Source organism: Taudactylus pleione, unplaced genomic scaffold, assembly GCF_031769625.1.
Source record: "Taudactylus pleione unplaced genomic scaffold, aTauple2 ptg000032l, whole genome shotgun sequence".
NCBI classification, from domain to species: domain Eukaryota; kingdom Metazoa; phylum Chordata; class Amphibia; order Anura; family Myobatrachidae; genus Taudactylus; species Taudactylus pleione.
In genome coordinates, this window is record NW_028284434.1 from 43,691,738 (window position 1) to 43,718,912 (window position 27,175).

Consider the following 27,175-nt stretch of genomic DNA (forward strand, 5'->3'; position numbering starts at 1 on the left):
TTCCAGCTAAAATCTCCAAGCAGTGCTTGTAATACAGCCACCTGCTACCAGTCTCCTTGATCATTATACTTCAAGCCTGGCCAACCTGTGGCTCTCCAGCTGTTGTGAAACTACAAGTCCCAGCATGCCCTGCCACAGTTAACATTTCCGAATAGCAAAACCATGGCAGAGCATGCTGGGGACTTGTAGTTTCACAACAGCTGGAGAGCCACAGGTTGGCCAGGCCTGTTATACTGCAAGGATTCTGTTATCTGTTCCAGGTAAGTGCAGTATTGTGGAAGATGACGTTTTGCATCGTTCTGAGATCCAAACTTGGTGGGAAGACCAGAGACAAAACCAAACAGCTCATCTGCAAATTCTACACTAAGGGGTCTATTAACTAAGCCTTGGAGAGAGATAAGGTACCAACCAATCATCTCCTGTCATTTTACAGGTGTTTGAAAAATGACAGGAGCTGATTGATTCGTACTTTATCTCTTTCCAAGGCTTAGTAAATAGACTCCTAAATTCCAGGCTCAGTGCCATATACATGCAGTGCCTGCATTCGCTCCTATCGGTGCACTTTACACCACAGACTATTACAGCTATTCCAGTCAAGTGCCAAAGTCTAACCATGCCTTCCATCTATGTATGGTCCTTGAAAAAGACTATTTACAGTCCCTGCCTTATGGTGTTTCAATGCCTGCTGGATTAAACCTGATCCGGTCTATAACACAGTATCTCCTTGTGTATCAAGTATTCATGCTCCAGTTCTCGGCACTCCAGGCCACAAGGTGAATCATCAGTCTGCTCTGTACTATACCTCTCATCACTTCTGTCTGCATGAGGAGGAACTTCAACAAGTTGCCGATCTTCATAATGTCTCCTAAAACTGGACCCATCCCTAGAGTCCCTGATACAGGTCAACCCCCCTCCCCCTTCCCTAGTGACCTGACAGTGTGTAATGGAGGTCAGGTCACATGATGACTAACAACCAGTATTGGTTTATTAACATGGCAGAATGAGTTGCAAGGTAACATAGGGGGTAATGCAGGAGATACACAATGTAGGAGGTTCTACAGATCCAGCTAGGAACGCGTGGGTGTTAACGCAGGTGGTGTGCAGTATAGGTAAGTACTCACCTGCACACATACACACAGTGGTGGCGGAGTAGTATATAATGTACACAGCGATTGTGATATATAGTACACTTGCAGTCTCTCACAGTCTCTGTTCAGGAGACGCTCAGCGGCATGTCCTTCCTCTCAACATATCTGTAGTACAATGTTCTTTATATGTATGTATCTATCTCACACTGTCTATAGTAGCCACCCAAAAGGCCACCTGGCTTTGCCCATCATTTTTAATTTACCTTAATCCTAATTCTTTCACATAGTCTTAATAGAATTGCATAATATGGAACGATTAACAATTTGAATACTCAATTAACAGGCGTCAGCTATGCCCTGCATAAAACATTACAATTTTAAAAAACAGTTTATGGAGAGAGCACCCCTAAATGTAAGGAAGAGAGCACCCCTAAATGTAAGGAGCAGCACAGAGCAGAGCTTTTCTTCTTCCAAGCAGTAAAAAAATATTTTTATAGGGGAAAATACACATTGAAGACAAAGAAGAAATTATACAAACACAGTGTATGGAAACAGGGATTAATTATGCAAGTCCACATTAGTTCACACAGTACATCAGTCTTCCTTCAGTTCACATTGACCCTATCCCCTCCCGCCTTCTCCTTCCCCATCTCTCCCACTTTTCTCTCAAGTAAAGTCCACTCAGAGAGCAAGCATGCCCTAGTTTTCCCCATTCTTCGCAAACCCACTCTTGACTATCTCGCTCTCCTCACCTTTGTCTCCAAGCTACTTGAGCGGATTGTTTGCAGCTGAATTACCACCTTTTTTTTCATCTCACTCCTCCTTGACCAACTTCAATCTGGCTTCTGTCCTCTCCACTCCACTGAAACTCCTCTCACTAAGGTCAATAATCACCTTTTTGCTGCCAATTCTAAGGGCCATTACTCTATACTCACCCTCCTTGACCTCTGCACTGCCTTTGCCACCATGGACTGCCCTATGATCCTCCAAATCCTTTGGCTTATATGACACTACCCTCTCCTGGCTGTCCTACCTCTCTGACCATTCTTTCTTTGGCTCTTCTCATGACTCTGCCTCTCCCGCTCTCTTTCTACCGAAGGGCTTTGCTCTTAGGGGGGAGAGGTACCAAACCTTGGAGAGAGATAAAGTGGAGAAAGATAAAAGTACCAACCAATCAGCTTCTAAATTTGTATTTCAAACAGTCTGTAAAATGACAATTAGAAGCTAATTTTTTGGTATTTTCTCCCCTTTATCTTACTCCATGTGTGATACATCTCCCCCTCTGTCCCCTTCTTTTCTACCTTTATACTTTGCCTATTGGGGTCTTATTGACAGTCATTCGCAATTGTAAGTCAGGACTGAATTCAGCATGCGATCTCTTTTACTGCGTATGCACATCTTTTCACAATGCGTGTCATTTTTCTGTCTCAAGTCTGACTGGAGACTCTCTGAAACTAGGAGGCTGAGACTGGGGCTAGTGTGCAAACATGGGAAGTGGGTGTGAACATGGGCGTAACTACCATAGGTGCAGTTGCTATAGGGCCCAGACCGCAGGGAAGACCATCTTTCTTGTCAAAGTTACATGTGTTATATACATTTTTCACCATTGGGTGGTACATAAGGGCCCTTAGAAACTTTTGCTATGGGGCCTTCAAATACCTAGTTACACCCCTGGATGTGAATGTGACCGTAGTCGCAACAAGAGTACAGTAAGGGGCGTGGTGTGGGCACAATCTTAAAGTGAGACTGTAATGGCAGCCAAATATATGTTTTAAACACAGCCGCCTGGGGGTTCTGTCTTGCATCAGCTCTGGCCTTGGTGTAAGTGTAGAGATGATAGTGATGACCGCGTCTGATTGGTTGCAAATGTTAAAATCTCACCCATTTATTCAAATTTATGACATCTGCAGGAGCAGTGCTGCACGGAACTCTCATTTTACAGAAATAAAGAAAGATTCATGCCCAGTTGGGAAAAGAGAAAGCCTGCACATCTATTTATAAGTTATGGAAAAAAGGATTTGAGTCTGCATAATTGACTATCGTAATGTTTTGCACTTTGTATCCTGTAATGGTTCTACTTCATCTGTATATGTAGTCTGTAAAACACTGTGGACCCTTTATGGTGCTCTATAAATAATGCTTAATAATATATTTTGTAGGGACTTTTTTTATATTTAAAGAACCATCAACTAAATATTAGAAGAAAAGTGGCTTCATGGCTAGGGTCGGAGAGGGGATGGAATAAATATGATGAGGGTGAAAGATACAGTAAACAGGGCTTAAGGGTCAGTAGAATTTGGCTTGAAATGGTTTTTGAAAGGAGTGCCCTCAGAATAGGGGTCTAAATAATATTAGGGAGCAGAATGGCAAAGTTCCATGATACTATTGTAATTATTATCCACCATTGTGTCTCCAGTAACCATAGTTGGGAGACATTATGCTTGAAGGAAAAGTAGATATTGGGTTATTATGGCCCCCATAAGATAAACACAGCATCATTAATATACAAGATAAATAACAAGGGGAGGTTAGGTTTAGACACTAGGGGGGAGGTTAGGGTTAGGCACCAAAGGGAGGGTTAGGGTAGGGAGAGGGTTAACATACCGCCCAACAAGTTCACATTGAAAAGAAACAGTGCAGCTGTCCAGCTCTAGCGCAGGAAAATTAAAAACAGTCACTTGCAGAACCATGGGAAGGTAAAGTTTTATAATAAGCCATATTATGTTTAAATAGCACCAGGGAGGTTGATGGGTTAATGCTGAACATTCTAAATATATTTTTGTAGTGTTCCCTTTACTCATCCTCTGGCTGCCCAGTAGATATTAGTGCAGCCTTCCCTGATGCTTCACAGCTGCGCGAGAATATCTGATTTTTGGCTTTGGATAATGTTGATCCTGGCTTTCATTAAACATTTTTTTTGCCTTTCTATGTGAGGGGGAAACAATTATTTCTCTCCCTTACAGACACATTCCATTTTTCCATAGGACAATCCAAAAATAGCACCTCATTCCAAGTATGTGTTTTCTTTCTGCAATACAGAGTGCATAGCCACAGAAAGGCAAATCATTCAAGGTAAGGAGTGTCCTCTTTATGAACATGGTACAAGATTATCCATTGATTACATTAAGCATTTCCATTCACTAGGACCCAGTTAAATAATGGACCATTTTATGCCTTTGATGTCAGCAGGTCCTAAAGGATCAATAGGTCTCATAACTCCTCTGTGTGCGGGTGACAGATTTTACAAGTGTGCCCAGGGCTGGTATCAGGTAATACAAATATAACTCAAGACCGATGCATTTAAAGTTTTGCTGCAAAATGATCAAAGACATATTTCTAGCTTACATCCTTAAGGCACAAGGCTGCAAAGGTATGTAGTTACAATGTCGCCATTCAGAAATTCAACACTAACATTGACAGGTTCAGAACGTCGACATTGACAAAATGTACTTCTACATTATGAACATAGCGTTAGGGTTAGGCTGCGGTTAGGGTCAAATAGTACTGTCAACATGTCAAATTTCGACATTGTGACCAAGTAGACATTCTGCCGTCGACATGGTATAACAAACCCAGCTGCACTGACTGGTACTTACTTTTGCAAACCCTACGTTGCCTATTTATAGTTAAATACATTAATAATGGAGAAGGATATTAGTTCATGCGCAAATGTCAATTGTTTTTCCAATACTGTAATCCAGTCCCAATTGAGCGTAATCATAGATTTTGTGCAGCTTCATCCAACATACCCGTAACTCCGGGCAACAGATTCATTACATTAATTGAATTCATTTGGATGTGGCATGACATTGAGAATGCCGACATGGTCATTAGGACATATGTTGACATTTTGGCATCAACATATTAGTTTGTTGATTTTTAAAGGTTATGTTTAGGGTTAGGCAAAAATAACGGGGAAAAAATTTCAAAATTTTGGTATCGACATGTTAAATATTGACATTCTGAAGGTGTCAACATTTTAACCATGTCGACCTAAACGTATCTCTACATATTGAATGACCATGTCAACGTTCTGACTGTCGGCATTCAAAACCAGTTGACATTCCAGTGATGATATTCTAAATGTCGACACGTCATACCACACCTTATGTACACACCTTAAAATTGGCAATATATGAACAATCATCTCTTTTTTCAGTGCTCAAAAGGGATAAAGAATCAAATGCTTGTGGCGAGAGAACTGGGTAGGTGGGCTAATTTGTCCTGATTTGTACAGTTGGTAACGCTACAGCGTGTGTATGGAGCAATTCATCTTAAGCATTGCCAACAGCCAGCAATCACACACAAAACAGTAAGGTCTCACTTTCCAGGAAGCCTGCACACCCATCAGTCTCAGGGGTGTATTTACTAAAATGCAGGTTTTTAGAAGTGGAGTTGTTGCCTATAGCAACCAATCAGATTCTACTTATTTATCTAGCACCTTTTAGAAGATAATAGCTAGAATCTGATTGGTTGCTATGGGCAACAACTCTACTGCTAAAAACCTGCACTCTAGTAAATAAATATACCTCTCAGTGTATTGCCATGTTACAGCTTAATGCCGAGTGTACTGGATACCTCAAAGTGTTTATTCCTCTGACCTTCTGTGTTTACAACCCGCCTTTCCCGACCTCTTGTGAATATGTAGCTTGCCTAACACACTGCTGTCCCAATCTGTCTTGAATCTGACCTTAAACTTGCCCACTGATTTGTGGCCCTAATATCTGACGTCTGGTAGCTCAGACTCTTATTGCTTATTACCCGTACTATCTGGTACTGTGACTTCCAAAACAATCAACATCACTGAATTGTGCACAATACTGGTAAGCTCCATAAGAGAAAGATGCTGAAGCAAGGAACATGCAATTCTGATCACTTGTGTTTACCGAGAGGAAGATGTAACCTAATCCCAATTCTAGATCAGTGTGGGATTTTTAGATAGTAACTTTCCACCAAGGTTCTACAACTACTCAGGCTATCATAAGTGCCCAAGTTTTAATCGGCTTCCATTTAAGCCTTTTGTTTAGACCAGCAATATCCTTGCTTTATCTTATAGAAAGTAAATTCTTATGCCATCCCTTATACGGTGTTAGAGATGCCGACTCTCCCGTTGGAAATGTCCTGCGAAACCTCAGGCAAAATTGAAACTCAGCTGCAGGCTATGGTTTAAACTTCAGTCCATACAGAATAAAACAATGCTGCCATAAATTATCAATTTCATTCTAGACCACAGGATCTCAAGCTCAGTCCTCAGGACCCCAAACAGAGCATGTTTTCTAGGTCTCCTCACAGAATCACAAGTGAAATAATTAGCTCCGCCTATGGATTTTTTTTTTTTAACATGTGTCAGTGAGTAATGAGTACACCTGTGCACCTGTTGGGTGACCTGAAAAATGTGAACTGTGTGGGGTCCTTAGGACAGAGTTTGATCAACCACTGTTCTGGACTATCAGAACAAATAAATTACTCCTGTTGCGGAGACTCTGGATCCCATTAGGACTAACCACCAGAGTTGATTAGGGACATGTATTTTGAGTGCTCATCAAGTTTTTTTATTTTTCTAAAACCTCTGAGACCCAACATGTCACCTTCTGGTACTACCAAAGAAGCTACACAACTAAGCTCTTCAAAATGGTCTCCTGAGGAGAGGAATCGTAGGACCACACACAGTCCCTGCCTTTGACACTTTCTCACAGATTTAGCAAGAAATCTGGAAAGGTCTGTGCCTCAGTGGGTTTGAGGAGTCACCTAGGAAACCAGGTATCCTCTCTGTATGAAAAGAATATACAATTCACTAAATTCCGCTGGTAATTTTAAAAGATTTCTTGGTCTATGTGCAAAACATTATTGTGGGCAATGTGCAGAATGTGGGAACATCCTCCATAATGTTGCGTTTTGTGTCTTCTAGAGCTCCCTCCTAATAGCACACTGATGTGGGAGAGGACTGCTGTTATGCAGACATACCCCCATACATTAACCACAAATTTAATATGCTAGTGTGAAGAATTTTATTGTATAATAAATTGATTTCAGCAATTTTTTTCCTTTCAGTGATGGAACAACATAAACCTGAATGGGCAGCACAGACGGTGTAATGGGTTGCCTTACTGCCTCACAGTACTGAGGTTGTGGGTTTGATTCCCATTATGGCCCTAACTGTATGGAGTTTGTATTTTCTCCCTGTGCTTGCATGAGTTTCCCCCATTTGGGGCAGGGACTAATGAGAATGGCCAAATATTCTCTTTAAAGTGCTGCAGAATGTGTGCGCCCTATATATATAACTGGTAATAAATAAAAATAATCCACCAGGCAAAGGATGAATAGAACCAGAATTTATTCTAAAACTGCATTTTTCCCCCTGTACACTAAGGGCCTGATTCAGAGTTGGGAATAGAGTGAGATATCTCTCTCTCTTAACTGTGTACCGGAACAAACCATGTTGCAATGCAAGGGGTGCAAATACATACATTTTTTAACATGACAGGTAAATACTGGCTGCTTTTGCATGTAGCCCACAAATACTGCACAGCTTTATTATTAAACTACAATTTAGATGTCAGTTTGGAAACACTCCTCCCAAATCTAAATCTCTCTGCACATTTTAAATCTGCCCCACCTGCAGTGCAGCATGGTTTCACCTAGATGATCAGTTGAGTGAGATATCACTCTCTATTCCCAAGTCTGAATCAGGCCCTAAGGCCACTATCTACTGCTAAAAAACTACTTATTAATCATCTATTAAAATCCTGGAGCCCAAATACCCACCTACCACCTACTTACAGAACTCAGGTCCACAGACAGGTCTGTGAGCCAAATCTTAGGACAAAATTTAAGTTATGTATTTGAGAATCATTTTAAATGAACAGTCCTTAGTCATCAGCTTGGCCTTTATTCCTTATTTACTGCATGATATCCAAAGGCCATTTCTCCACAGAAATAAAATTGGCTAAATCGTACAGTATGTCCAGCTATATATTTGGAAGGCAAGCGCATCATAGCTTAGCTCAAATATCTTAGAAGTCATTAATCCTGTTACCATTTGATTAAAACTTCCATCTTTCACAAACGTTTAGGGGTCTGTTTACTAAGCAGTGTTAGGAGACAGAGTGAAAAGTGATAAGGTGCCAGCCAATCAGCTCCCAACTGTCATCTCACAGGCTGTTTGAAAAATGACAGTAGGGAGCTGATTGGCTGGCACCTTATCACTTTTCACTCTGTCTCATAACACTGCTTAGTAAACAGACCTGTTACACTTTTTTTTTTTTTCTGAAGCCAACCAAAATCATTTGAGGAGATTTCATCGAATTCCTTTGAACTTTGTTGTGTTTAGTCACTTGCCTGACTTGGACCAAATTCTGGTTAGGTCGGCAGTGGGTCAGATAATAAAGTAGCAAACGACAGGCTGAGGTCAGGACAGGCTGCTAACAAATAAGTTAGTAGTCTGCCCTGACCTTAGCCTGTCGTTTGCTACTTTATTATCTGATCCACTGCCGACCTAAACCAGAATCTGACACTATTTGCCTGCTGATTGAATCTCGGCTGCTAAACGCGCCCCATACAGGTTGTCATCACCATGTGGTTTACACCCTTCCAAAACAATAACCTCTTGCAAAAGCCCTGAGGGCAATGGAGTAAGCACACTAAGCTTTAGAAAGAAAGGGATGTGAAGAACATGCTAGCCTAGTCACTTGTGTTTATGAATAGGCAGTGGGCACACAACAATCCATCAAAAAGGTCCAGATGATTCTGCCCATTTGCTGAAAAACAGGTTAGGGTTGGCAAAATAGGCATGGGCACAAGACCTCGCCACAAAGCATTTACAGTATAATGTAATGTCCACCATCAATTTCATATTTTAGACAACTTTTTTTATAACTTCAATTTCTGCACCAGACATCTTGAGCATAGGTTGGGATTACTCCAAATGTTAAAAAATAAAAAAATCCCATCATAAAAAGTTCCATCAGTTATTAAAGACAGTAAAAAATACCAGTTCAAAAATATTATTCGTAACTATGGAGAGCAGAAAAGTCTGCGACAGACTGCAATATAATAAACTTCATCTTGGCTGAGTCTAACGGAGAGTGATAACATCTGGGAGAAGTGATTATGAAAAGGAACAACTAAGAATTTTATTACTGTCGTGTCCATCTCTGCACTATGATCGCCTCCAATTAGGCCACGGTTATAAAGCTGTATCAGTACTATGAAAGAATTCACATGTGTAAAAGGCGTCACACAAAGGAAAGATGCTTCTCCCACTGGGTTGCACAAACCACATGTAGTTTCAGATATCAGAACAAAGACTTAAGTAATTGATGAATCACTTATAAAATTCCAAAGTTCCATCTGCTCAGCAGGCAAAGTAAGCTTAATACTCGTGTACATACCATATGTGCAGCTTGTTCACTTAAACCTTAAACTGATGTTTAATACAAGTCATTAAGCTCTTGCACAATAACGATTGATGTCCTGAACTTGCAGAGACTCTCCCTGGTGAGTTTAGGAGATTTCAGTTTGAGAACATTACACTTTGTAATATCATCTATGCCATAAAAGGGGTGGCACACGGCTGTTAGTTAAGGTGCGTTCACACGGTACGATATTTATGAACGATAACGATATCGTTCAACGATAAATCGTTCATTTTTATGCAGCAAACCACCTATGGTCTTCCATACATGCAGGCCAACTTGGACGATTTCATGTTCAGAGATGTGGCAGGATGACTTCACTGAAAAATATCTATCATAGATATCCATCAGTGTGTACACCCAATATCGGTTGTCCTGCACTACGGAAAAGTTCAAGGGAAATCGTTCAGCGATATCGTTGGTTGTGCAGATCGTACCGGGTGTACCCAGCTTAAAGGCTTTAAAGAGCCTTGGGAAAAAAATTGTAAAAATAATCAGGTGCTCCCAAAACATCCTGTTTATCAAATTATAATGTGTATATAATAGAATTACCAATATAAAATATATATCTATATAATAAATAAGAAAATGAAAAGCAATTTGGCAGCCAAGTCAGGGAAAGTGTCAAACATTCCCTTAGTAGAAGAAAACACAAGAGGAGGCTTCTATCAATGAAACGCATGGGAATCTGCGCTCTTAAGTGAGAAGGTTTGCTGGTCAATAACACACTCAATTCCACTTAACTGTTTGCTATTAGACTGCGGCTTATGGAACAGCCACATCTTTCGGTTTGTCATATATATCTATATAGCTTTTTGCATTAAATCCTAGTTTGCAACTTTAAGCTCCATATATAGACACTTTTACTCCTCCATACTCCCGTCCACCTATTTTGCTTGGGCAACGAGTGCCACCTTTCCTCCCAACTGATTACCTTCTGCCACCAAGATTGCACTTGTGATGGCCTCCAGCACTGGAACGCTCCGCCTATCTCCAAAGTTTCAAATGGGCTCCCCAAACCCACTTCTTTATTAAAGCATTCCAGATCTCATATTAACCCAACTGTCTCATATCATCATCATCCCCCCCACACTGCCACCAATTATTTGGGTTCAATGGCAGATACTACTTTTGTGACTATACCTACATATGAAAAGGGTTATATAGCTTGTATCCCATGTTCTGTAATGTTTTTTACTGTAAGTCAATTGCATTTTATTCTTTGTTTTGATTGCATGGTTTCCTCTTACATACTTTGTGAAACCCTTGTGGCGATATATAAAGGATAATAATAATAATAAATAATAAATCATAATCCCCTTAATAAAGGTATTTATAAATAAGGTAATGGTGATAAGAGGATTTAGAAACATTATAAGTAATCCTAGTAAGGACCCCAGACCAGTGGGTACTGATGGTTATAGTACAAATCTATAAACAAACCTGTGTGCGCTGTATGGAAAAGCCTCCAAAGGATAATGATTTGCTTTTTTAAAACTAAAACAAAATGTGGCTTTAATTTCATTTATGGGTAAAATCAAGCGAAGTGTAGCCACAGTGCACTGAAACCAGAGGAGACAGGACTTGGCAGCTTCAGTACATTAGACATTGGCCATAAAAGCACAGTAAGCACTTGGTATTCGCCATTACCACTTTAGGCACTAAAGCAATGGTCTCTGTTATATTATGTAGGTGGGAACAGTCGTTGACATTGTAAAAATAAGGTAACAGGAAAGAGGTTTGACAAGCTGATGGACAGTGATTTATGGAGCTGGTTGAGGAAGTGACAGAGGCCTCCAGACAAACCAGAACAGTCGCTCAGCTGAGTGTTGCTCTAAGTTCAGCGCAGGTCAAACATTTGAGCATATTCTATTTTTTTTTTCAGAACCATGGCAATAGCTCAAGATAGAGATCTATAAAACACCCATGGGCGTAACTACCATAGGTGCAAGGGGTGCAGCTGCTTTGGGGCCCAAAACTGAGGGGGGGGGCTCACCTTCCCTGTTAAAGTAACATGTATTATATACATTTTTCACCATTGGGATACATAGGGGCCCTTCCTTACTATCTTTTGCTATGGGGTATTGTAATACATAGTTATGCCCCTGCAAACACCTAATATGTGCGCTACACAACTGACAACCATGGAAAGGATCACTGTTCTTTAAAAGATAAAAAAATAATTGGTAGAACAGACCAATCTTCTCTGTTAATTGGTGGTTGCCAAACTAAACGAAGCCTAAACAACATTATGAATTTTTAAAATGTACATGTAAAATAAATGGCTTGACATCTGTGACCAGCTGTTGAGTGAAAAACATTTCCCACAGTAGTTACACGCATTTCACTCATTATTCTAGGAGAAATCTAGATTGTACAAACCCTAGCCAAATAAACTGCACAACATCTGCATCCCATGGGAGACCCATAGCCGCGCTGTCCCAGTTATCAAAACAGTCACTTAATTCTCCTAGAGGTGTAATCTGGTACTTGGTGTATTTACCAGTGTAGACCTACTTATACCATTTATTTTATCATAGTGTAATGCTGTTAGGAAAAAGGGGAGACAAGCCCTTTATTATTCTTATTATTATATAAACTATATAAGGCAGATAAAAGAGTACATAACATCTAGTATAATATTTGCATATGTGAAATGTTTGTAATTAATGTATAAACATATGCACAGTGTATTATATCTATTTAAACTGCTTATAAGCTCTCTACTATAGTTGTGTATATATTTATGTAGTAAAAGTGAGGAATGTTTTGCTTGATGGACTATTGACAGCATTATTAGCACATTACAGGCTGCCCTGACCTTCTACAATGTCCGTGTGCTATGAGATATATTAATTTGCAAGGGGGTCATGAGCCACCGCAGGAGAGATCCGGGGCCTTGAATTGAACTGTATAAATATCAGCCCTGGGCTCCCTGTCACAAGGGTCGTCTGAGGTGCACGATCGGCAGGATGGGAGCAGTGGGTGAGAAATAGCACCCTCCCTCTCGTTTTCAGCGGCGACAGTCCCGCTCATCTAAGAGGGTAGGAGCCGCCGCTGGTACACACTAAACGATATGCACCATGAACAATATTGGCTGACGATTTCCATGAACTTCTCGGCATCCCGGACAAATATAGTGCATGCACACTGGGCGATTTTACAAACTATCAAACGATAGATTGTTCGTGATTTCTATATTGGTGGTTTTCTGGCTAATTTAAATACTGGGCAGGTGTTTCAGGAGGGGTAGGCAGGACTTTCGGTGGATAGGCAGTAGTGTACATACCAATATTCGATGATTGATGCAGCCAGGTAGCAGCTCAGTATACACAGCCTCAGATCTCCATCTTAAGTGCAGAAAAGACGTTTTGGAGTTTCCAGGGAGTGGGTGTTATGATGTCCATGTCGTTCATCGTTCTTAGCATACACACTGGACGATATGCACCTAGTCGTTAACGAGATTCATGAAATTGTATTGCAAGTACAAACGACCTCGATAACGACCCACGGAAGCGCGCATAGTTAACTATATAGTGCAAACACACTGGATGAGAACATGAAATTGATGTGTCGTTATTGGCAATAACGTTTCAAAAATTGTCTAGAGTGTACGCAGCTTTTGAGACACTAGGATGCATCATTTTGCCCACTTATGTTAGCCAGCTAGCAACTAGGAGTGTAATATACTTGTTTCATGTAATAAATTACTGGAAGCCAAGAACCACCAAGCAGCAACAGCAAAAGAAATATAACTGTGTAGCAGTAGTATAGTCATTAACCATCCTTCATCTCAAACTAGACTGACCATAGTATTGTACAATCAGTCCATGTTATCAGTACATTCTCAGTCCGGGCTTAGTAAACCAAGAGTGCACGCTTGTGTGTATATATATATATATATATATATATATATATATATATATATATATATATAGAAAAAGGCTAAAACTGTGTATTCAAATATTTTGGGATTGAGACACTGTTCTATTGTACTGTACAGTCGTACTAGTGATATTGTGTGGGTGCAAGTGTGTGCATGGCGATTTGGGGGAGGTAAAGTGGGTAAAGGGCCACTTATAGACGGCTGGATGGTTAGTTAGCTGAGTGGTAGATATTGGTTTACCCTACAAAAACAGACCAAGGCAGTTTTTAGGAACTTAGTAGTATAGAAAATTTGGCTTTGGGTGGTTACTCTCAATGTTATTTTGGATGATTATAACATGTTATGATTATAGACATTCTGCTTAACCTGTGACATTGTTTAAAGGTTTCCATAACTTAAAAAAAAAAAAAAGAGGTTCCTGAGAAATAAAACAATTTTTCCTTTCTTGCAAGTCTTGTTTGAAAACTACAATGTTGTTCTATAACATTTGCTTGACCATTTAGTATTGTATAATGAACTGCTCTCAGTGGATTGTCCCAAGCCTACTCCTGGAAAGGGGCCATAATAGTCAAGGCTTGGGTGGCGAAACTATATTACAGATGTAAATAACGGTTACCTGGGAAGTGGCAAGGAATCCCCGGCTACAATAGATAGGCTAACTTGCATGTTGTGTAGACCTTAGTGCTCTGGTTTGCTATAGGCTGCTATAAACTCCACCCACTTAGAAGTTGCATACAAAGTTGAGCGATTATCTGGTATCTGCGGATGCGTTAGGCGCACTGCACATGTGCCAACTTCCATTACTGTTGTCGCTGCGAATTCCTATGCAGTAACAATGGTGTCTCAGTTCCAACACCATAGGGTAACTCAGAAATCCGATAGACTAATCTGCGATCAAAGCTGCATATTTATACGCAGTCGCTTGGATTAGCGAAGACGCCGGCGGGCTTCTCAATACAAATGCCAAGGGCTGCATCATTTGCATATTTTCACACAGCTGCTGCGTACAAATTCATAGCGATGGTGGCATTAACATCCAGCCCTGATTCAATGTTGATCGGCCAAAAATTATTATTTTTTTTTAAATAAAAGATAGAGGGTCACAGTAAGGCGGAGGATCACAGAACCGCCCCAAAGGCCCTTAGAGGGTCACTTACAGTAAAGTTCCTCTTAGAAAGGTGATGTTAGCATTTACGTTGCAAGAAGACCTATTAAATAACTTAACAGGTTTCTCCTGATAATCTATGGGCAAGGGACAGATCTGTTTTCTTTATCATGTTGACATGGTGTGACCAATACTCTCAATAGCAGGCAAGCATCACTTCAGCCCCCCGTCGTTATGGTGTATGACCCCACACTGCAACACATCACAAGATAACACATTTTAAACAGCCAAGCCTTTACTCATCGGTCACGTCCTCAATGCACACTATATTAAATAGTTTAAATAATATATTAAATTTAGAAAATAACAGTAAAAGAGCATTCTGAGGAGAACTCCTGAGAAGGTAGAATCGCAATGATTGTTTTTAAGTGTAGAATGTAAAAAATAAAAAACAAACATTCTTCATTGAAACTCAGCCATCTAAATAAATTCATCACCTGGAAGGGCTTTCACCACTCGTTGCACATGAAATAGGAAATAAAGAAATATGTAGAAAATGTGAATCATTCCAATAAATCTTGACAAAAGGCAGCAAAATATTGTTCGTTTTTGGTATTTTGTGTGGGGTTTTTTTTTTTAAGCCCATTTCATCCGTTTAATAGGTTTTCAGGTTTCGGGTACCCAAAAAGAACAAAATCAGGCTCAAATAATTCGTATAGTTTTTGTCTCCATTCTAGGGGAATCTTGGAAAACCAGTCCTCCTCCCAGCTACTTGCAGTCCTGTTCCTGTAACTTGGGGGGAACTGGAAGATAGAATCTAAATTTAATTGTCTTAGCAGTAGAGAAGTATCCTCGTCAAGGGTCTCCAGCTTCCCAACAAAATCATAGTCAATCTGGCATGGGTGACAAAGGCGGTAAACCTGGCGCCAATGTTCATTGAACGGTCTCTCTTCTTCAGTCCGGGCATCCAAAAGATACTGTATAAATTGATAAAATGATGGCTTTGCTCCTGAAGACAGAGCTTCACCTGCAGAAGGGGGAACATTGGTTCGGTTAGAATAGCGGGTTAAGATAGGTATAGCAAAACTTCGGTAGAAGTCCTCATTTTCTAGTTCAAACTTGCTGCGGAATGCAGAGATGAGACGGACAAAAGGATCACGTACAAAGATGAATTTGGTGTATTTTTTCAACTTAATCTTCATCATGTGTCGGGAGAATTTTCCATATCTGCGCCAGAACTTGTTAAATGTTAGATGACTACTTGTGTTGTGAACATCCTCCCTAGGGATCTGTAGGGGATCCTGGTATGGGACTCCCTTTTTGTCCAAGAGACTCTCACTCAAGACAATCATAACTCGTTTCCAATTAGTGCAGGCCACTTTCGGCACATAGCAATAAATAATACCATGACGATCATCAACTATTAGGTGATCTAGCTCCTTGTTGGGAATGTCATCAAAATCCCGATGCTTTGTTGGAAAATAAAAGCTAGAATTGTCACAGAACTTGTGCAAATCCAGTTTTCTTTCCTGTTGAATTATCTCCTGGTCTAGAATGCCTTCCTCCAATTTAGTTCTCGTGGACCAGTCATAGCCACGTACATTTTCCTCCAAACTACTTGTTCCTCGCTGGGCCAACTTTACTGCCTTTGTGCTTTGAAACTCATTCTTTGTCACCCCAAAATTAAGAAAACTATCTAAAAAATTGTCTACATCCGAAACAGCACTGTTCTCTGTGCTGGGAAGTGAAGTTGTGTGTTCCCTACTTGTGTGAGGAGGCAGGGACTTGGAGAAGGTCGTGTGAAGGTTAAAATTGGCTACTCCAACATTGTCCCAATAAACGATGATAAAAAGGATCATAAAGACGGAGCCAAGGACCACCAGCAAACAGAAAAGCCGTGACTTGGTCATTCTTCAAAAAGTCTATTTTCTCCTCATAGAGATGTCAATCAAGGGTTCCTGACCTCCATTCTGATTCTGCTGGAATGAGCCTGAAAACAAACAAAAAAAACCCAGAAACAGCATTATAGGAAGCTACAGCATGATTAAAGTGAAACAATTAATAATCCGCATTTTTAACGTCAAAGTTTTTATGCCTAAATTCGCAAAATGAAAATCATCATTTCCAAATGAATTTGGCAAAAAGCTCTTGCCGGGCTCAGATAAGAAGAGCTGGAAGCAGAGTGATACCGGTTCAGCGTCTAGGAGTGTACTGCAAAGGCACAGCCATCCGCAGTTTCGTGCACCAGCGGAGACAGAGCAACCCAGAGGTTCCCTTTCTGAAAGGAAACCCAATACAGGAGCACATAGGCTAATATAGGATAATATAGAATAATGTCATCTTTAAATGGAGTTATTTACCAGGGCCAAGCACTGGAATGCAAAGAATCCCAGAGCTTGGTAAATTCAACCACATAGCAGGCCCTATAGAAACTTATGGGTGCTGTTTTGTGGTCAGCAACGGAGGGACCACAGAAGATTTCAGAGATATCTGCTGCAGTCACTCCTAGCTAAATCATGGAGATCAATATTATTTGCAGGTAAACCAACCCAAAATTTAAAAAAAATGGTGTTTTGGTGAATATCCCGCAAATGTTATGCCCCTATATCTTTACACTCTAAGGCTACAGTGGGCAAAAGGTCCATTAAGCCAAAACAAACAGTACTTTCAAAATTGATAAAATAAAAAACATGTTAGTAACTTTTATAAAGAAATGTGTAACAGAGAACTGAATCTATCCCAGACGTGGTTAGGTTCATTTTCTCTTAACCATCCAATCCTATTAATCGTACAGTATTTTAAGAACTTTGTCTGATGTAGCATCAATGACTTGCGCTAAGCTACACAATATAACTGGACACACTTTACATACCAATAGTAAGACATTTTACAGATTACATAATTCTCATTAGGAAGGGCTTTGATAAGTTAAATCTTCCAGTGTCTCATCAAACGCACTAAAAAATTTAGAGCAAACATTTTATTGTTTTTCCTAAGCATCACTGCAGAGCGCATCATGTATGTTTCCGCACTGCGCACGCTCTGAAACCACGCGTACGCAAGTCTCATTTTAAATTGCACCTCTACTTGCAACTGAAGGGGCTGTACTTTGGGGTTCCCATTCATTGCCCATACTGCTCCCTACCTCCGGAATTCTCTGCCTCTCCCTATCAGACTCTCCACAAAACTTATAACTGGCTCTCAAGACCCACTTCATCATTGACATCCATTGCTCATCCTAACCCACTCCCTCATACTCAATGTCTACCCCATCTGTGTCACCCGTCTGTCTCTCACGAGCAGGGCCCTCTTCCCCTATTTGCTTCTCCTTCCCTTACTTACATTATCATCTACTTCATACAACAGCACCTAGCTCTTGGTTTCTGCACCCTGCTGCTTATTTGAGTGTTACGACGGCTGACGCGGCAATGTTTATAAATCACGTACTAGTCATACATTGTACTGCCAGTCACTGTTTTCTTGATTTCGCTTGTTTATGCACTTTGTTAGGCGCTGCATAAACCCTTGTAGTGCCATAGAAATGAAGGATAAGAAGACATGCACAGTTCAGAGGGTGAGATGACGGAATTACAGAGTTGAAAAGCATAAATACACCTGTTGCCTGTAAGATCATTGCGCCAAGTATAGGCAGGTGTAAATTCATCATCATCATCATGGTGCACTAAGAGTGTGTGTCGGGGGCAGGTGCACCACAAAGATGAGCATAACTCTACATACAGTGATTATATGCATGTAGTTCTGTGCACGCAATTAGGTGCAAGTTTGTTAGCACCATTCCCTGCATCCATCTCCTGGTCCTCTGCGTCTGGCAGCATTCATACTTTCCCTCTGCTGGCTGCAGCACATCTGGACTGAGAACTGAAAACAAGTATGGTTAAGTCGGGAAGGGGAAAGGGTGCAGATTGTCATTTGCTTTCACACATTACCAGATGTTCATTCCAACCAATCAACTAGTTGGCTGGTTGGACAGATAATCTTTAGACTTGTGGCCATCTTAACTTCTATTTGTAGCTGTTAAAAATTATATTTGTATTAATAGTTATCGCCTAAATTTTGATTCTGTGATACCCAGATGTGTCAATTACTGGCCCTCTCTTATTATCTTTTATGTCACACAAACAAGCATTTCTAATAGTGCGCAGGTTCTCAAACTCGGTCCTCAGGAACCCAAACAGTGCATGTTTTCCAGGTCTCCTCACAGAATCACAAGTGAAATAATTAGCTCCACCTGTGGATCTTTTAAAATGTGTCAGTGACTAATGACTACACCTGTGCACCTGCTAGGTCACCTGTGTGGGGTCCTGAGGACAGAGTTTGAGAACCACTGCACTAGTGCATCATAGACTGGAAGGGAAATCTACAGTATTCCATTTGTTAGAGACAAGCTACAAAATGAGGTCTATTTAAAGAGTACCAATTTCTAATAAAAGCAAAATATATATGTTTTAAAAGGTAAAATTTGACACGTTGGGGAAAAAAATAAAAATAAGTAGGCGCTTTAAATCCAGCTGCAAAAAATAAAAAAAATCACTGGATTAAAAAAAGAAGAATTAGCAGGATGAACAGCTAATTTCTATCACTTCACCAAAGGTTTGCCCATAAATGCCCGATTCTGAGCCGAATGCGGGTGGATCTCAGATATCTACAAAGTGCGCACGCGCCGTAGAAAACTATCACAGCACCTGTGCTTGAGCATGCAGTCACACACGGGTGCAGATTGTAAGTAGGGAGCAATGGATCATTCATCCATTAATGGACTACTCTTTCAATGGGTGTTTATAGGCGGCGACCATTTGATCACACAGAGCCGAGCCGTGTCATGGGAGTGTCGTAAATGTGTAGGTTGTCTTCTGTGCTCATTCGTAGCATGTGGACGAAGATATGACGCCTGTTTCAGATGGTTCTTTGACACCCAGCATGGAGTGGGTGTAAGTGCCGATACCGACGTTGGCGACTGCGGCTGGAAAAGCAATGGGCTGGCTGGCTACATGCAGACACACAGATAATCCCCATAAGCGGGTGGATACTCACGTTACCAAAATCTTTTTATTGTGAATATATAATAAAGCTGCTTTTGTTAAAAGAAAAAAAAAAAAAACATTTTTATTTTTTTTTAGGAGGGGGTGAATATTTATATACTATGCATTTTTTTAATTTCATTTAAAATATTAAGTTTTCAGTGCTGTGGAACTTGGCCTGCAAACAGTAGTTTTTTTTGTTTTTGTATTATTGTTGCAAAAGCTTTTTAGTATTGCAGAGAAAATTTACATTGAACTTGTTTTTACCCATGAAAGAAAATGTATTTTGTGTCGAAGCATTTTACAAATATCTGCATTTAGTACCGTGCACACAATACAAGTTGGCCGCGAGTGCAATCGCGACCAACTTGTTTGCAACTCTGAATCGATTCCTAAGTGCCGAGTTTTACACTTAAGCGCAGAAACATTGAAACATTATTTCATAATGGAGCATGGGACTGAAGTGAAGGAGGCACAGTCACAAGGTCAGTTCCCAATTTGCAGGAGGGCTCACAGCAAAATGACCTGAATTAGTTACTCCCCCTGTGGTCCCGGACGCACTCTGCGCTTCATAATAAGCACATTTTTTTAGGTGCACATCAACCAAAGAATTACAAAAAAATTATACATACAAAAAGTAGAAAAACAATAAAATATAGACAATCCCTAGTGTCCACTCAAGGATTTTTTTGGTAAGGGCACTTATCAGTGAGAAGGACATATTTTGATTGTGAAGGGCAAAATTTTGGACGCGACGCTAAAGCTGATTTATACATTTATGGTAATACATTAATATATGAAATGAGGGTATCGTATTACACTATATGCAATGTGACATTATGCCGCCACACAGTAGTGCCCCAATTCACATATTTAGCAATGCGGAGTTCACAGACAGCTCCCGTGAGACTTTATCTTAAGCTGGGTACACACTAAATGATTGTGTACCCAGCGATGCGACCCACGATCCTACTGCCGATGGGCCGACATATCGGGTGGTCGGTACACATTGGTCGACGGGGGCTCGACCACCCATTATGCCGGCCCCCGCTGCATGGCATAGTTAGTCGCATTACCTCATCTTCCTGCATGTACAAAAGATCAGGCGATGCGGCTGACTACCCCACGGGAACGCGCACTACACGATGTAGTGCATACACACCACACTATATTGACGATTTGTCGTTCCGATGCATCGGAATCAGTCAAATCGTTATCAATAATGTGTAATGCCTTTAAACCTCATCTCAAGTACAGTGTTTGGTTTCTATATCTCCTTTTAGCAGAACTGGTCATTTTAACTGTAAACTAGAAGGAATAACTATGTTAAATCAGTCTTCAGGTACTTTTGGGAGCCTAAACTTTAAAGTTGCTGATCATCTCCAAGATGCCTACCTCCTCACTGTAGTCCTATCGTGGTGCCTCTCTCTAGGTGGGCTCAAGGTGGCTCCTATTTCCTTTCCATGCACAGTAGGTGGCGGACAGGCAGGGGCGGTTGTGAGTCTTAAGCTGGGTACACACCTGAATCATCCCATCGAATTTGCAGGACATCCGATGGGATGATGCCACAAACAATGTATTGGATATACTCACTATACAATGGTCGCGCAAATTGGCTAACAGTACAAGATTGCATGATAAATTGTAGTGTGTACCTAGCTTTAATAGCTCCCACTGCCTGGCTTGTGTGCGGCTGCAGGGCCAAGGGCAGCATTGAGTGGAAACCTCGGGATCCTCCTTCCTATTAGTGTGCACTCCCCTGGGGTTATCATTGCTATGAATGATGGTCACCACAGGTGACCATCACCTGTCATCTCTGTACCCCTCGGGTGTGCCAGGGCTCTTGGAGGGACCAAGCCCATGACCGGCTGCAGCATTGGGTAGAAACAACGCCTTCCTTTTGTTTTATTGGTGTGCACCTCCAGGGGGAGGAGATGTAGCCAGGTACCCAGCCAGTTGCTCCAGCCATCTCTTAATGCTCCATGGTGGCTCCCCAGTGTGTGTCGCCCTCCTGACAAGTGCAGGGCGCCTGTCAACACTCAAAAAATGAGCAGGGCGCATCTGCCAAAGCAGCCCAGCGGGAGCACTAGTACCATAATCCCTGACTAATGCCATAAATTAGGAAAAGTCGAGTAGTAGTTTAGGAAAAAAAAGCTAAAAAGTTGAAATTAATAAAAAAGGGGAGGTTTTTAACTTGGTAGTAGGCTAGTATTTGATGCAATGTTATTACAGACTTCACATTTCCTGATCACCTGTAAACTCATCAAAACATGGGCATATTGATTTAAATAGATGTTTAGACTGGTGAAACCAGTGCATAACTTGAAATGCGGAAATGCAAAAATAAAATTGCCACATTGCCTACTGTGGATCTTTTTTTTTTTTTTTTTTTTTTACACTCATTTGTTTCTAAAATAATGAATGTATTACCAGAGTTTCCAATTGTCCCCTAATGTCCATGTGGAACCTAAACATAGCACACATGCTGGAAGCACCATTGAAAGGAATGGGCTGTTAGTATTAAAACAAACGAGAGAGCTCCATACTACTTGCATAGTGGAAGCATTAGCGGACATAGGCCCTCATTCAGAGCCGTACGCTCTGAATGAGGGCCGCCCTCCATGAAAATGGAGCGTCCTCCTGGACGCTCGTATAGCTGTGGGTCACCACCCACAGCCTATACGAGCGTGCATTTTGATGGCCGCGATGGTCTTGACCATCGCGACCATCGAAACTGCGAGCCGGAGCCTGCGGTTGAGGTTTTCAACCGCAAACTCCGGAGTGCTTTTGGCTCTATCAGAGCCAAAATCACTCCCACTGACATCACTAGTGATGTCAGTGGGCCGGCTTCTGACGGGAGGCGTTCCCGTAGGAACGCCCCCGTCAGGGAGGCACGCCCACCAAAGGGGGCGTGCTGTCAATCAACATCGACAGCACGCCCCCTTTGATCAGACACAACGAGCGAAGGACTTTCCTTCGCTCGTCGCGTCTGGCGCATGCGCACGACGGAGCACCCTCCGTCGTGCGCATGCTCAGTGAAGAACATCGACCCACTTGTGAGCGGACAGCCGCTCGCGAGTGGGTCTGAATCAGGCCCATACACAATCATATCCAGCACGTATTAGCCGAATGCGCAAACGCAGCTTTTGTTCTTGCTGTGTTTTATTTTTTTGCAAATGCATCACAAGTGATACTGAAGGTGACATACTGCAAGTAATCTTGATATCTGCACCATTGGTTTCTGGGTTGGTTATGGAAAGCTACATCACATAGTTAAATGCATCTTTTGAACTCTATTCAAGAAACCACAATTTCTCCTCCTCGTGCTTGCTCAAGCTGATTATACGTAGCTGTGAGTTTTACATTTCTCAAATGGGTATTCTGGATACCTAGTGCCTTTCTGAAAGTTATTCTTGTTCCTCAAATATTACACAAAAGTGAAATCTCCCCTTCACTATGCTGTGCAGCACAAAGAATGTTGAATTATGACAAAGTTGTCAGTGACAGGTTTACAGAAAGGAGAGTAATGTATATTGGAATTACAAAACATTCTTAAAATAGAAGAGAGCAAGTAGCAACGAGTTACAAATGTAAAAAGAAACAGACCTGCTGGACAGGTCTTTAGTACAGCCACGCAAATAAAATTGGAGGGAAAAAGAAAACAAAAAAGAAAGTTTTGTAAAATATCAAAAAAAAAAATAAATAATAATAAAAAAAAATTATTGCTAAAAGCTGAAGTCATTTTGTTTTAACAAGTTTGGTAAATCACTGGGAGGAAAGGATACTTACATGGGCCGGTCAGACTGGGTGAGACACGGAGGGGAATTCAATTAGGCGCAGGATATGTCCAGCAGCCAATTGATCTCGCCGAGTGGGGAATAACTATTCCATTAATCAGCCTTTTCCCTGCGCGGTAAACACTATGTTAACGTGCGCTAACCTATTGATTCCGTGTATAATGCGGAACCAATTCCCCACACGTTAAACCCCAATCAGGGAACCTTTTATCGTCAACATTTCTTCACAGCTCCTGAATCTGCAAGGAGAAGTCTTCCTCTGGCTCTTAACACGCAGGATAAACCCCCACTGATTGAATTGGCTGGCGCGGGTAACTCCCCAATATAGGGTTATATTGGGCAAAATGGATCAACCTGACAGGGCACCATTAGCATGTCTGGAATTTTTTTTTTTTGCTATTGCCTCAACGTGTTTACCATCCATCACGATCACTATACAGTGGATACCAATCACATGTTGATCGGGATGTGCAGTGTTTTTTTTATTATAAATTATCATATTATGTACATAGCGCTTTCCTCCAATGCGACTTAAGGTGCTTTACAGAAACCATGATCATAAAACAAAGGTTTAGATTTGCGCAAAAACCATCAATATAATGCAACGGTGAGGCAGCCATTTTGGGTAATCAGGTCCATGGATTATTCCCCCTACCCACAAAGGGTCCAAGTGAGGCAGCCATTTTAGAAACAGTGATGTCAAGATGTACTCTGTTCTCTACACCTCCCTCACAGAAACCTTTCCTGTAACACAGAACTACAATAACTGGTTTTCACGCCCAGTGTGCTACAGTGCTGTGCTATCATTACGATTGACCACTAAGAAAGTTTTCCCAGACTCTGCAGTACAGGTTGAGTCTCCCATATCCAAATTTTCCAAAATATGGAATATTGCGAAATACTAGATTTTTTTTTAGCATGACCGAGATAGGCACAAAATTATTAAAAATATTGCATAAAATTACCTTGAGGCTTTGTGTATATGAAACAAATTTCATGTATGTACACAAATTTTGTTTGAGCCACAAAATTATTGAAATATTGTATACAATTACCTGCAGGCTGTGTGTATAAGGTGTATATGAAACAAATGCATTCTGTGTTTAGATTTGGGTCCCATTCCAAAGATGTTTCATTATGGTATGCACATATTCCAACATACGGAATATTCTGATATCAGAAATACCTCTGGTCCAAGCATTTTGTATATGGGAGGCTCAACCTGTACTGTGCAATTGACAACAACTGGAACTTCCCCGCAGGGCTGTGCCTCTGGCTACACTGCACAGTGAGGGCACAGGGCTGAACAACAGAATACCCTGTGCACTGCTAGTTACTTAGTTACTTTTTTCCTTAAGCCGCGTACACCATTAACGATATGCTCCATGAGCAATATCGTTAAGTGTATCCCCTGCACATTGAGCATACACACTGAACAATATCGTTAATGATATCGTTCAGTGACAGCACCCTCCCTCATCCCCGTACTTGCAGAACCTGACGACATTGTCAGGCTGCCCTGCAAGTACGGGCGATGAAAGACATCGTTAACGATGCGCATACACACTGGACGATATTGAATGGGATGAACGATAACGATATCGTTAATATCGTCCAACTTATCATCTAGTGTGTATGCGGCATTAGTCTGTTTTACAATGCCCAGAGCCAATGTGCATAACCTCAGACTTTGTCCTGTCATAGCTCACAGAATTTTCATTACGAATATTGTAGACTTAAGGTGCGTACACACTGGGCGATAAAGTGGACGACTGAACGATATCGTTACGTCGTCCACTTTATAGTCCATTTTTAACACCAAAAAGATGAACGATAACGATGACGCGCGTTCCCGCGGGTCGTTCGTCATCATCGTTCATCGGGCTGACATGCAGGCCAACCTGACGATCTCGTCAGGTTGCTGCATGTCAGGGAATGGGGGAGAGAGCCCGGCGCTGAACGATATCGTTCATGATATCGTTCAGCGGGTGTGCTCAATGTCATGAACGACATTGAGCACAGCCTGCCGGGGACACACTAGACGATAACGCTCAGGGAGCATATCGTGTAGTGTGTACCCACCATAACAGATTGTTAGACACCAAAAAGGACATAAAACCAAATTTTGCAGTAATTTTTCTGAACCCTAAGTACATATTACATTAAGCAACTTACAACTGAAACAAATTCCGCTTTACAGGCAAAAACAGATACCATCAGATTGATATCCGTTAAAACCTCCAGTACTTCCTTTTCACATCTGAGACCAGATGCCAAAATCTCATCTCAAAAACTAATAACAAAAAGCCTAAAGAGGAAGATGACCACGAGGGAGTAAGCTCTTGTGTCCTATAATGCATAGTTTTTACATACCCTATAATCCGTGGAGATTTAGGAGGCCATTACCTGAAATGTACCACAAACTGAATTGACCAATAGTGTGAAACACTCAACTTGTGAGAAACTGCCAGAGTAGCGCTGAACAGCAGAGTCTAAGCGCAGTCACTAGTCTCAGGGCCGCAATGGGTTTGTTTTATTATCCTTTAATTACGTAATACCAAAATTTTTCTCAGCGAATGCACCCAGAGAATACTTGACAAGAGATTAGGTGCGTACATATCAGGCGAACTATGATGCAACCAATGACATATCGAGCGGTCCATACACCACACGATCTGGTGACCAACCGCACGATATGTCGTTCACCAAACGCATCCAAATGCATGAAGTCGTTCACCACATTGACAGATTGAGCAACATGTACCGCAGATCTGTCGGTGTGATGAACGACCCTGGGTGAGCGCACATAGCCCAGCATAGTACGTACACACTGGCCGATGTCGACGATCGGGCGATATTTCTTCTAAACGTGTACCTAGCTATAGACTACAATACTCCAAGCACAGAAAATACCTGTTATTGTTGCAATATTTTGTGATCACTGCCCTTCAAAAGGTAACCTGTTGCTCGTTCCTCCTACAGGTCATCAAGGAGGGGGACAGATTGAAAATGCACAGGAGCATGCAAATTACATACCATAATACTATGCCATCTCCTACCCACCTGCACCCTGCTCCATGCCAGTGCTTTTTGTTGAAGAGCACAAAACCTAAGCTGAGGGATGGAATTGGGCACAAAACTCCTCACAGATAAGGCTTAGTGGGAATTAAACCCAGGACCTCAGTGCTGTGAGGCAATAATGGTAATCACTATACTAACTGTGCTCCCCTTTACGGTTCACATCTGAATGTTTGAATTTTACGTTTTTTGTTTTGTTTTTTAAATAGTTTTTACAACTTCAGTTTAATGTCATCATCAAGAACGTTAAAAGTCAATGAGGAGCCTGACCGCCCCAGTAACGGTCTTGATTTTATCCTTGTGGACTTGCTCTCATAATGAAGACATGCTGAAAAAAAGGGCCAATAAAAGGGTTATATTGCCCTCTCGTTAATAGCACAAAGACATGCAAACCTATAATGTCCCATTCTGGGTTTCCTAAAACATTCCTGAAGTACAACTCTATCCAGGATTTAACTGGCATAATCACACTAAAGCAGAGTATACAGAATGACAGCTGGTACAATAAATTAAATGATGTGGAGCAGGGAAGGATGCACTTTGGCTAGGAAAGATAATGTCCACAATGGAGTTTCGAAGACTGACCAATGGATAATTAAGGTCTGAGAGAGATCTAGCGAGCGAACATGACTCCCTTACGGCCTAGAGACGCCAAAACACAAAAAATTAGATGCAACAATACAATTGCGAGTTTTGGGGAGTTCTCTGCAGGTTTCCTCATTTTTTTTTTTGTACTATGACTTTGTGAAATAAAACATGTTACCCCGT

General features: G+C 41.2%; 1 protein-coding gene across 3 annotated transcripts in view; it reads right to left on the reverse strand.

Annotated features, from left to right (window-relative positions):
* Positions 1–14,770: 14,770 nt before the first annotated feature.
* The window catches only part of CHST12 (carbohydrate sulfotransferase 12), a 61,976-nt gene continuing 49,571 nt past the window's right edge, over positions 14,771–27,175 (reverse strand). For all 3 annotated transcript variants that reach the window (XM_088451895.1, XM_088451893.1, XM_088451892.1), the window contains one exon: positions 14,771–16,483. In XM_088451895.1, the coding sequence (XP_088308021.1) occupies positions 15,141–16,403 (1,263 nt within the window). In that variant the 5' untranslated portion in view covers positions 16,404–16,483 and the 3' untranslated portion in view covers positions 14,771–15,140. The remainder of the gene's footprint in view (positions 16,484–27,175) is intronic.